At 39.5% G+C, this 12,471-nt stretch overlaps 2 protein-coding genes across 2 annotated transcripts in view; both read left to right on the top strand.

Moving 5' to 3' along the window:
* The window catches only part of LOC104964590 (rabphilin-3A-like), a 33,973-nt gene extending 25,366 nt beyond the window's left edge, over positions 1 to 8,607 (top strand). Inside the window, exons 5-16 of the mRNA XM_010793419.1 lie at positions 886 to 1,024; positions 2,688 to 2,858; positions 2,972 to 3,181; positions 3,442 to 3,521; positions 4,126 to 4,200; positions 4,300 to 4,409; positions 4,487 to 4,613; positions 5,230 to 5,283; positions 5,823 to 5,974; positions 6,875 to 6,956; positions 7,074 to 7,170; positions 7,658 to 8,607. Coding sequence (XP_010791721.1) covers positions 886 to 1,024; positions 2,688 to 2,858; positions 2,972 to 3,181; positions 3,442 to 3,521; positions 4,126 to 4,200; positions 4,300 to 4,409; positions 4,487 to 4,613; positions 5,230 to 5,283; positions 5,823 to 5,974; positions 6,875 to 6,956; positions 7,074 to 7,170; positions 7,658 to 7,791 — 1,431 coding nt within the window. The 3' untranslated portion in view covers positions 7,792 to 8,607. The remainder of the gene's footprint in view (positions 1 to 885; positions 1,025 to 2,687; positions 2,859 to 2,971; positions 3,182 to 3,441; positions 3,522 to 4,125; positions 4,201 to 4,299; positions 4,410 to 4,486; positions 4,614 to 5,229; positions 5,284 to 5,822; positions 5,975 to 6,874; positions 6,957 to 7,073; positions 7,171 to 7,657) is intronic.
* Positions 8,608 to 10,194: 1,587 nt separating this feature from the next.
* The window catches only part of pla2g3 (phospholipase A2 group III), a 7,777-nt gene continuing 5,500 nt past the window's right edge, over positions 10,195 to 12,471 (top strand). The window contains exon 1 of the mRNA XM_010793418.1: positions 10,195 to 10,814. Within this exon, the coding sequence (XP_010791720.1) occupies positions 10,268 to 10,814 (547 nt within the window). The 5' untranslated portion in view covers positions 10,195 to 10,267. The remainder of the gene's footprint in view (positions 10,815 to 12,471) is intronic.

Raw genomic sequence — 12,471 nt, 5'->3', positions numbered from 1 at the left:
GCACACACAACAGTCAGAGTTTTCCCCCCCATAACCCGAAGGCGTAGGGAGGCAACCCTCTCGTCCACTGGGGTAGACTCCAACAACGAAGCACCCAACCGGGGACTTGTGAGTATCCCCACACCCGCCCGGCGCCTCACACCTTGAGCAACTCCGGAGAAGAATAGAGTCCAACCCCTATCCAGAAGTAAGGTTCCAGAGCCGACGCTGTGCGTAGAGGTGAGCCCAACCAGATCCAACTGGTAACGCTCCACCTCCCGCACAAGCTCCGACTCCTTCCCCCCCAGAGAGGTGACGTTCCACGTCCCCAAAGCCAGCTTCTGTCGCCCGGGTCTGGTCCGTCGAGACCCTCTGCCTTCACTGCCACCCTTCTGGCAGCGCACCCGACTCCATCGCTGTTTCCCGTAGGTGGTGGGCCCGCGGGACGGAGAAGCGGAGGTGTTGCCCACGTCGCCTTTTCGGGCTGTGCCCGGCCGGGCTCCGTGGCAAGCCCGGCCACCAGACGCTCGCCGACGAGTCCTCCTTCTGGGCCTGGCTCCAGAAGGGGACCCCGGGCTTCCTCCGGGCCGGGTATCCTCACTTCGTGTGTCACTCCCTATCCTTTTCTTTCTTGTTTCTGTCTTTCTTTTTGAGTTATCGTTGACACAATTTCTTGTGTACTGTATTATACGTATATGTGCCTCTGTGAACAATAAAAACAGGTCACAAAAAGAAAGGCTGAACTCTACCTTACCCTATCTCCCACTAAAGTAACTGCATTTTTGTATTATTATGGCCACTAGAAGCTGGCGACAAACTTAATTACTTAACTAACTTTATATGGTCAAAGGAACTGGGTCATTTCCCATTTTAAAATAAATCTGAATTGACTGTGTGTTCCTGCAGGTACAGAAGCGTTCAGGAGCTTGGTTCTTCAAAGGCAGAGTACAGCAGGGTCTGCCGCCCCCCCTCCCTCTGTCCGGATCCAGACAGTCCAGCTTCGACAGTTCTGGACAAGATGAAGCTACACATCAACAGAGATACGGTAGTTTAAGCTATAATTTGTTAGGGATTGATGTAAGGACATTTAAGAATATCTTGACTGTACTTAAATAAATATAAGTAAACATATCTAAGTGCATTTTAATTTCAACAACCAGTACTATTAGATTGATGTTATAACATTTAATTCTCACTTCGTACACAAAAAGTATGTACAAAATACAATTTCTACATAAGGTTACATTATATTTTGATTAGGTTACTTATTAATGTAAGCTTTAGCCTTAGTACAGTTAAAGTGGACTGAGTAAAAATAGTAGTAGTAGAAAGATTTGTTCTTGATGAAACTGCAAAAATAAAATGCATATCCAAGTGTCATAATATAGTATTCATGTTTCATTAAAACATGATCCTTGATGCGCTCGCCACAGGACCCAAATGTCTGATGGTGTTACAGAATGCAAAGTGCAGCAAACACAAAGTGCCACGGCCCGTTAGCTCCTGCAGCCGGCTGCTATAAACGCTCGTGTCACTTTTGACCTATATTTAAAAGAATTAAACTATAATGCTGGCTTTTCCATGAGAAACAGTAGCAAATTAGATCTTTTAATTTATTGAACTAGATTAAATTATCTTCACTTTCCTCGATCTGTTCACCGTTTTCAGTTGAGCAGCTATTACATGCTTGAATAAATGTACATCTGGCAAATTGTACTTGTTATTTCCAAAATACCCTTTGTTTATTTAGAATATTAAGAAATGATACTTCTTATCTACTAGACTTGGATGAGCTGACACAAGGTTACTCTATATTAAAGAATCTTGGACATAAATTCATATTTTATGACATTTTATTTTCAACTTCTCTTCTCTGTGTTGCGAGAAATATTGTACTTTTTACCTGCATATACTGCAGATTCAGATAATTTTTTATAATAGCAAAGAAATTATGAATGATGATTTATTATTACGGATTAAGATATTCAGCAGTGTTTGGGAAAATACTGAATGTACTCTTCTAATATCAGAGTAGCACATGATAACAAAGGCCCTACGTAGTTGTGTGTGACAGGATGTATGATTACCTAGAAGAGCGTCAGGACACACTGTTTTAGGCATATGATGGCTATGTGACAACGATTAACATGATGATTCAGCCTCTTTGGAGATAGATATACGACTGTCATGTTTATTGTTTACGCAGGCCAGCTAATCTAAACGAAGGCCAGAATACTGCTTTGAACCGGTATTCTGCACCTTGTGACTGAATAACACCCTCTTTTGTATATAAGCATGTCAAGGACACTGTTCGGGGAACTATTTGTCCCACGTAGCTGTGTGTGATGACAACTTCCATTCTTGAAAGGATAATAAATACATGTATCCTGATTTTGAAGACCAAGCCGGTGAAGAGTGATATTTTTCTAACAAGCAGTATTTAAATCACTTCAAATTAGGTCCAGCTTTACCATTTTCAACATTTAACGTGGCAAATGCATATCCATATTATTGCGAAATAGGACTTTAACTTATGGTTCTTTGAGTATATTTAGATAATATTACTTTGAAGACTTTGAGACAAGGATTTTTTAGATTATGATATTGCTACTTTTATGTCTTCCACCACTGGAAAAGAGATAGAACTAGCTGTGTGTCAGCATCATTATGTTCCTGGTGGCAGCTGATATTCTCATTTTGTGGCTCAGAGGCGCAGCAGCAGTCCTGTGGATCAGAACAATGGGAGCAGACAGCAAGAACAACAGCTGACAGCCATAATGAGAACCCGTCCTGTCCAGCTGCTGTAATGAAGACCGAGAGACAAGTGTTAGCCTCAAAACCACCGCGAGCAAACACACAGCACGCCGCCCCCCCCTCAGGTACAGCAGCACTGCTCCTTCTGAGAATAAACCCAACACAACAGGACTGCTTTCAAAATATATTCTGACAGTGTATAAAAAGATGCTTCAGACACTGCTAATTTCTCTTTCAGACGTTGGAGACAAACCCCCAGAGAGGAAGGTGTCCCACCCGGCGGTGGAGGAAAAAAGACAACCTGTCGTCTCCAGCTCCGTTTCATCCCCTGTTCCTGCTGCCAGGGTTAATCCACCTGTTAACCCACCTGCCAACAACCCCGCTTCCCCCCGACCCCCCCCTGACCAGACAGAGGACGAGGAAAACGACTACGACTCAGATGACGCAAGTAAGACCGATATTTCATCTTAAACTTCACCTTTATAGAATTTAAAATCCTCTGTATTAGTCTTAGAGTTTGACTTTTTCAATTATTTCTATCATTGTGAATAATATATATTGTGCTTGCATCGGTGAAAAAAAGTATGTGTGGAGCAGTGAAGAGAAACAAATGTTTATCTGTCTTCGAGGGAAATTGGTTTTCTAAGTTTTCAGATTCCATTTTTCTCTCAGATGTCACTTGAGGTCCTGTGTTTTTTATTCTTTCAGCCACGCTGGGGTCACTGGAGTTCAGCCTCCTTTACGAACAGGAGACCCACGCTCTGCACTGCTGTGTCATTAAAGCTAAGGTAAACATATGTACATACACACACATGAGAAAAAGAGACATGAAATGAAAAACAAGGAAGGAAGAGAGGTACAAGAAAAAGTGAGATAAAAGAAGAAATGTCTAGACAAGAAATGACAAGGACAAACGAGACGAGATAAAAAAAATACATGACAAGATTTGACGAGACAAGTAAAGACATGAAAAGAGTAGAGACCATCTGGAGACGTTATCACACAAGCCATGACGCGAAAAAGGACTTGGGCGTAAAGTTCGGGGGCCATTTATTTCTGGCACCCTTGCCTGGACCTCACCAACTGCATACACACCTTTTTGATTCATCTAAAAATGTACATTTAGTGACGGAAAGTGATTGGGCAAAGGGCTTAAAGTGGGGGTCTAGGTGTGTCGGGGCAAATGCGAGTGTAAAAATAAAGATGTGAATTGAAATGAAAAGATGAGAAAAATACATCTCGAGAAAAAAAAAATCCTCAAAGTGTCATTTCATCGAAAGAAACATTTGCAGTGCAACAATAAAATATGTGGAATATATAAAACCAACTTTTGAGAGACATTTTGTTTCATGCTGATTCAGAACCATTGCTTTCCTGTAATGTGTCTCTCAGGGTTTGAAGTCAATGGACTCAAATGGATTCGCTGACCCGTATGTGAAGCTGCATCTCTTACCTGGAGCCAGTAAGGTACAGTCACCTAACTTCCAATTTCAAGGTTTATTTTGAAGAATGTGCGGCTGTGTCCCTATTTTAAAGATTTACTTTACTTACTTATATTTTTCTCAGTCTAACAAGCTTCGCACCAAGACTCTGAAAACCACTCTGAACCCGGTGTGGAATGAGACTCTGGTCTACCACGGTATCACTGATGACGAAATGGCTCGCAAAACTCTCCGGTAAGAACAACCTTAACCTTTGTATCCTACCAATTAATTAAAAAAATAGTTTAATGAGGGATAATTTCCGTCTTCAGGCTTTCAGTGAGTGACGAGGACAAGTTTGGACACAATGAATTTATCGGAGAGACTCGAATCGCGCTGAAGAAACTGAAGTTTAACCAGAAGAAGAACTTCAGTGTTTGTTTAGAGCGGGTGATCCCGGTGAGCCTGACAACAACACTAAAATCTCATACTGTTAAAGAATTTACTGAGAAATACATGAATTTTAAATTAAATGGTCAGTTCAACTTAAATCCCAGTCAACTAAATAGGAACTTTTTCTACCCAACAAATATCTGTAAAGAGACGTTTATCATTGACACATTTTGTATTTAATTTCATGCAGAAATGTCAACATTTGGAGGAATAAAAACAAAAGATTGAGTTGCCAAAAACAATCTCCCCTCAAGGTTGATTAAACTGCAAAACAAATAAGACATTTCAGTTTGTTAATTTTTAAAGACAGTTTAGTAAATGTCCACTTTAGAGCTGCATTTCTTTTACCAGGCCAGACGAGCACTTTCCCCTGTTTCAATGTTTTTATGCTAAGCTATGCTAACTGTATGCTGCTAATAAGGCTTTAGTCAAAGTCAACTTTAATGTTATTTGTCATACAGATATAAAGCTAGAAAGCAATTAATAATTTCCCAAACGTTGAACTTTCCTAAAATACAGTACTTCTCTTTTAATTGACTAATGAATATACAGTAGCTTTTTGGTGAACAGAATATAATAATAACAATAATGATAGTGATGACGATGCTTTTTCTCTGTACAGGTGAAGAAGGCTGTGGGGGGATCAGCTCGAGGCATGGCTCTCTACGAGGAAGACGTAAGACCCTCACATCGATCTCATGATAATGTGCATTGGGTTTATTTTACTGTATAGTTGTATTCTAAGAAGTCTGCTTAGTTTGTGTGTATTTAAAAAAGTTATATTCAAAAATTTGAGGACAGCTTCATTGTTTCCTCCCATTGGTTTGTTAAACGACAGTGACCATCTGTTTTCGAAAATTAGTTAGCATTTTAAAAATAGTGAAGCCTCACTTCAGCAGAGACAGTTTTTAGAGACAGGCAAATGCATGTTGATTGAAGTCTGTTATAATGTACAAGCTGTATTGAGTTAACCTTAATGCATAATGATATACATGCACATTATTCAGTTCTTAAGCTCATACATTATCTTCCATTAGTAGGAATTATGATAATCACTGTATAATCCATCAAGCCAGTGCAGAGGGCAAAGGAGCGGAGTGAAATGTAATACTGTTACTTTACGTGCATTAGTGGTATCTGTTTTTGTGTGTGTGTGTGTGTGTGTGTGTGTGTGTGTGTGTGTGTGTGTGTGTGTGTGTGTGTGTGTGTGTGTAGCTGAAGGAGGGGGAGGACTCAGAGGAGAGGGGTCGTATCCTGGTGTCCCTGATGTACAACAGTCAGCTGGGTCGTCTGATGGTGGGCGTGGTCCGCTGCGCTCACCTGGCTGCCATGGACTCCAACGGATACTCCGACCCTTTCGTTAAATTGTATGTACTCCATTCATCTGAAATTAGGTATTCAAATGACCTTTACATTCTCTCTGAAGAGTGTCCATAGTTAAAAGAGGCAACTTTTGGTAGAGGGTTGAGGGCAATGTAACAAACTCACAAAATTGTCACTTGAAAAAAAAAAAAAGGAACATGTAAAGTAAAAGCAGTATTACTAACAAAATATGCTGCATTCAAATATCATATTAAAATATGGCAAACATTTTTGGAAATGTTCTTATTTTCTTTGCTGGGAGTTAGTTGTGAAGATTGATGCCACTCCAATGTATGTACGTTAAATATATACGTAGCTACAGCAAGGAGATAGTTAGCTTAGCTTAGCACAAAGACCCTTTTTATATCCTGATTTTTTAGGCATATTCTCTCCAGTACAGGTTAGCTCTGAGTGTTAGCAATGTTTGCTAATGTAAACAAAGACCATATTACTTCCAAAACACGTCGCTCATTGTTTCTGATAGTGACGTTTCTGATAGGGCAGTGGGTGTAAAGCTAGCCCACATTTCCGATATTACGTCATATAGGCAGCAAATCTGGATCAGCTCCGTTGTACCCCCGTTTTTAGAGATTTGGGTAGAGAGAGAGAGGGTTTTGCTTTCTGAGACTTTGTGAGTTCCCTGACACACCGGGGACACATATGTTTATCGAACTGTGCATTTTGCATGATAGGAGACCTTTAAGGGACAGACAAGGGGGGTATTGATCTTATCATTTGACTTTCAGCATAAAGGAAATAATAGTTTAGAATGTTGAACAATTTTGTCTGAAATGTCTCACAGATTTGAAGACATCATTGTTGATGATTTTGTTTCTGCAGTTTATACAAAGTGTTTTATTATAATGTGTGTCATAATGTCACTGTTTCTTTCCTTTGTGCTGTAGATGTCTGAAGCCAGATATGGGGAAAAAAGCTAAAAACAAGACGCAGACAAAAAAGAAGACTCTGAATCCCGAGTTTAATGAGGTCAGTTATTTCTCAAACTTTGGCATTGTATTTGCACATACTGAACTTCTCCATCTCTTCTGCTCAGCTAGATCTCAGTTAGAGATTTTGTAATCATGTTCAACAACTGTGTTTCAGGAGTTTGGTTATGAAATAAAACATGGTGAGCTAGCCAAGAAAACCCTCGATATCTCAGTCTGGGATTATGACATGGGAAAATCTAATGATTTCATTGGTAAGTGTGGATACTGTCTTGTGATCACGCTTCAAACATCATTTCCTTGGTTTTGCAATGTCTACTGTTTCGCATCAAATGTATTTATTGTACCTAGGATGATTCTTAACAACTTCGGTGATACTGAGTTTTTCTTCAAGCACCAACATGATGTTGATATTTGTGTGATTGAGTACAATTTCATTTGGATGGATTGGAAATTGGGTAAATGTATTTATAGATTTCAGGATGAAAAGTGAAAACTTTAGTGATCGCATTACTTTTGATGTTGGATTTATTACTAAAACCTGCAAAACTAATGTTATTAACATCCTCCCAGGCTGTTCTTAACTTAACTGAAGTAAGATGGGACACTATACCTGGTAAAAATCCGCATATAAGTCTTGCCATTGTGAGCTAAATACAGCGTCATAGAGATGCTATCATGTACAATAACTCTAGTGTTTATGTATTATGTATTACCGCTAACTTTTTTCTGTGCCTCCAGGAGGATGTCAGCTGGGCATCCAGGCTAAAGGGGAGTGTTTGAAGCACTGGTACGAATGCCTGAAGAACAAAGACAAGAAAATTGAGCGCTGGCATGTTCTGCTAAACGACAACTCTGTCCAGTTTGACGATTAAAACCTCTTCTATGTTTATTCTTTCTCCATCATTCCCCCTGTAGCATATTGTCTTCCAGTCAGCAGGGGCAGACGGATATTATCCTCTTGCTTTGATGTAGTTTGTCCCCTAAGTGCAATGTGCAGGCTACAATTCCAACAGTTTACAGGTGACCAACACGGATGTTGACCTCTGGCTCTTTTTTAATGAGGAGCATATCATATCATTAGCTGTTTCATATAATAAGTAAACCTCATATGCACTAATGATTGAACAGAGTTATCATTTTTTATGGAGAAACAAAACCTTGTTATCATTGTGATTAACACACTATGTTGAAATTAAGTGTGCCTCCATGGGTAATTCCCTTTTTTTTTGCATTGACCTGTTCTCCTAATGTTGATCTGTGCTCTTGTCGTACGATATGAGATCATGTAATGTGTTATCTACATGACAAGTGCTTGCATCATGCATATGTTAAATATTTAATGGGACAAATACAGCTGTTTGGTTTCCAAAATGATGTTTTTTGTTGATGTGAAATGCGTTTATTTATTTTTTTGACAACATGTTGGTCTCTTTATCACTTCATCACCTGTGCATGTGTGAGCTCTCCTCTACTGGAGAATTGCTGAAATGCTTCTGCATGACAGTTCATTATGAAGAACATACTCAATAAAACAATGTTAGCACACTTGCAGATAATCTGTGAATTTTTCTTGAGAGATATGAGATTCAGATCTGCAAGTGTTATCAGATTGATCATTCATATTTTGCTTTGTATTTATATCGATGCATGTCATATTGTAGCATACACGTGGCTAGTAAATAAAGACATCATGGCACTTCCTGTTCTCCTCTGCTTGCTTGTGTTGTGTCATGTCAGGAATCAGGCGAGGTTTGAGCCTATCAGCTCAGACAGACACGCGGCGGAGAGTTTTGTGAACTTTGACTTCTCGTGATTAAACCTCTCTTCTTTCCAAGTGGGTAAAAGTTTACAGACATGTTACACTCTGAAAGGTCTGCTTGAATTTGAAGTTCAGGAATAATCTACCCTACTTATCAGTAGTGGGGAGGTTCAAAGGAGGGCCTGATGGCAAACAAAACATTCATATTTGACAAAAAATATAAATATTTACAACTGATCTGACAACATCAAACATCTGGACAGTAGAAAAAAATTGAAAGGAAAAACCTTTTGGTTGCTCGCAATTTTTTCTTTTGTTCTTTTTTTTTCTTAAGTTCTGGATACTATCACTTCTTCAGTAGGTTCAATTACCTTTTTGTCTCGATTAATTTGTTCTCCGAGGCCATAACCTTTGAATTGTTTGTTTGACTCATAAATGCAGAGATTTTGTATTTTTATTCCATGCATTGGTCTTTCTCATCAAAACTTTGGACCTACATCACCCATAATGCTAATTGACCACAGATAATTCAGTCGGAGATTGAGGATTGTCATGTACAAAGTGGCTAATGTGTAAACAACGCTGACTCACTGACATCACTTGAGTCAATTAATCAAAGTTTGTACAGATCCCTTTAGGGACACAAAAGACTTTTCAACTAAATGTAACATACAGTATGCTAGGAATCCCAGACAACATAACTTTACTATAAAATCATTGTAGATCAAAAGGTTAAAATACTCCTGGCTTGAAAAATAGTCACCCCACATTTGTTCTCTCCTCTGATTGTCCCCACCTTCTGTCAATTAATGCAACATGAAAGCAATCACTGATATGATTAGGGTTAGCTGGGGTAAGTATTCTCTGTGGAGGAGTAGCATCCGGAAAAACATAACCTTGACAATAAAACAATATTACAAACATTTCTTTATTACCAACTGTAAACTATAAATTCACACAAATACTGTATGTTTTAAGCAAAATCCAGAAGTGTTTCCCCATAATTGCATCGAAACTGTAACAAAATGTCTCATACATTTCTTACTCAACTTTAAATGTAGTCCTCCCCACAATCTTTCAAAAATGATATCTGTTTGTCTAATATCCCATTTTGTAATCAATATAAATGTATGAGTTTTGCCCAACATTAATTGAAGAGTCTATTTATCGTGTATATCTGGGAGCAGCTGTCACTTATAAATGTGTTCGTCACATTTGCAGATTGAACTGATTTGGCGTGTGTGTGTGTGTGTGTGTGTGTGTGTGTGTTTGTGTGCGTGTGTGTTTGTGTGCGTGTGTGTTAATCAATGTATGTCATGGTCACTGTCAGTGATGCGTAGGAGACAGAGAGGAGTGATGTTTGACTGAACTGACAGGTCACGTGGTTCAGGCTGATTTGGATGTTGCGTTCATTTGAGATCCACTGAGTGGAAAAACCCGGCGCGCCACCGCCCCCCTTTCTCATTTAAAAACAGACCTAGCGTCTGTCAAGCTGTCATTGAGTCATCAGTGGGTGGAGGATTCATTCGTTTTAGATTGAAAGTTTAAGAGCCCCTCTCTTTCAGCCGCTTTTTTCGCGCTTTTTCACCATGACGCACATCTCTCCTTTTCTCACTCTCATTTTAACTTTGTCCCTCCTGAGCTGCACGGCTGCAGAAGCGTCTATCCTCTGCACCTGGACCAAAGTGTTGTCTAATAAAGAGGTGCATTACGTCTTTCTCCACGGTGATGCCTCTCCATCTCTGCGGCTCTACCACAGCGCCTGGTCCGAGCAGCGCGCACTGCTCAGCTGCACTTGGAGCGACGACGCAGCAGTGATCCAAAACTATTTCTCTCTATGCCGTGAGCGCAGGGACGAGTTCTCAGATCATCCAGATAAAAGTACCGATTTGGACTCCATGTTGAATGCAGAGGGGCTGTGCGTCTCCTTGGCTTCTCCAGGAGATGGAGGACAGGAGGTGCGAGCCGGAAAGAGGCTGGTGAGGAGCGTCAGTGGACACTCGGCAGATGAGAATCATCAAGGTCAAGCTGAAAGGTCAGAGGTCAGGGCTCACCAGCGTGTAAAGCGTGGCTTTATTGTGCCAGGGACTCTGTGGTGCGGCTCTGGCAACAAGGCGCCATCATATGCAGATTTGGGTAGGTTTGTCTCTTTTCTTTCCTCTAAAAATCAATGTAATAGTCCTTAATTAATGTTGGAAAATAGTTCCCAGGAAAATCTGACAGTTATGATAAAAGGTGTTTCGTTTCTTTTTATTAAAATACTGAAGACTTTTCTTACTTTACATGACATTAACTCTATCCAAGCAAGTTGTGTCACTTAAAGGTAAACAAACTAATTGCTGTTTGAAGGGGACCTATCATGCAAAATGCACTTTTGTACGTCTTTTATACATGAATATGTGTCCCCGGTGTGTCAGGGAACTCACCAAGTGTCAGAAAACACAACCCTTTCTATTTTCCTCCATACCCAAACCCAGGGGTGGCGGGTAGGCTAGGGCCCAAATATTTTTGTCACTGCATCCTGGTAAAATAAAAATATAATGTATAATGTTTGTGTCTTTGACATTAGCGCTGCTATGCAGCCACCTGTGCCCTGTACGAAGCCAGTTCAACATACCGGGTCATTCTACAGAAAAGGTGGAAGTACTGTCACTTACTTTTGCAGACACCAAAATACATGACGTTGACCTAATACTCACATTCATTATATATGTTGAATAAATAGAGATTGTCTTTGCAATGGTACTAAATAAAAAATAAATAAAAAATGGTTTCATACATAAATTTCAATTTATTTAAAATGCCAAGTTCAAGGAACTGCCTTGTCCCTTTGATCATACATGGAAGTGGAGCCTATAGTTTAATTTTTTTCAATAAATAAATCTAATTTATATTTACATAAAATTACAAGCATTCAATATAACACTGAAATGGTAAAAAAAAAACCGCAAATTATTATTATTAATATCAAATAAATGTCAGTCACCCAAAATTACGTCATTGGTGTTACTGCTACACAAAACGCTTTTATTTATTAGTGTAATTTCATAGCCCTAGGGGTGAACATTTGAATGGGAAAATGTATTGTATTGAAGAGTTAAACGATTTTGATATTGACTGAAGTCATATTTGGTCTGACACATTGCAGCCATTTTGTTAAAATTGTAGTGTTTTCTCCAAATTGTCACTGGTGTTACCGTCACTGGTGTTACTCTTCTTCCTGGTAACACGTAACACAGTGACATTCCTATACAAATAAGCTTTGTATAATGTATAAAAATAATTTAAAAAATAAAAATACTTTAAGCTCTACTTGTTGTGGATTCATCAAGTTAAGAGTTAGTTATTGCTATTTAACAGCTTTTAGACGTTTTTAGAAGGAATATATTTCAGCAGATTTGTATCACCCAGATTCCACCTTTTCTGTAGAATGACCCAGCTACGATCAGCCCTGCCAAGATCACTGTTGTTGAAAAGTCCATAATGCTCTTAACACTTCGTCCTCTTGAATCTCTGCTGCTCAACAGATCTCTAAATGCTTGAATCCTTTCATTGGAGCTTATATTTAAATGGGTGTTTATCTTTTACAGCAGGTTGGCAGGAGCGCTGCATTAGGACACAGGTCAGCCATGTGACACTCCTTGCTAATTTTCCTGCCTTAACTCCACAAACAAACTAAACAAGTTTAACAAATGCCCAGGGCCGTCCCTCCCTGCAGGCCGATCATGCAGGCTGCATTTTTGGATGCATTTTTTTCATTTTTTATGAGTAGGGTTGGGGGGATGAGTAACAT

This window comes from Notothenia coriiceps, unplaced genomic scaffold (genome assembly GCF_000735185.1).
Source record: "Notothenia coriiceps isolate Sejong01 unplaced genomic scaffold, NC01 NC01_scaffold00037244, whole genome shotgun sequence".
In the NCBI taxonomy this organism is placed as follows: Eukaryota; Metazoa; Chordata; class Actinopteri; order Perciformes; family Nototheniidae; genus Notothenia; species Notothenia coriiceps.
Note: the sequence above shows the minus strand (reverse complement) of the source record. Positions and strands in the feature narration are given on the sequence as shown.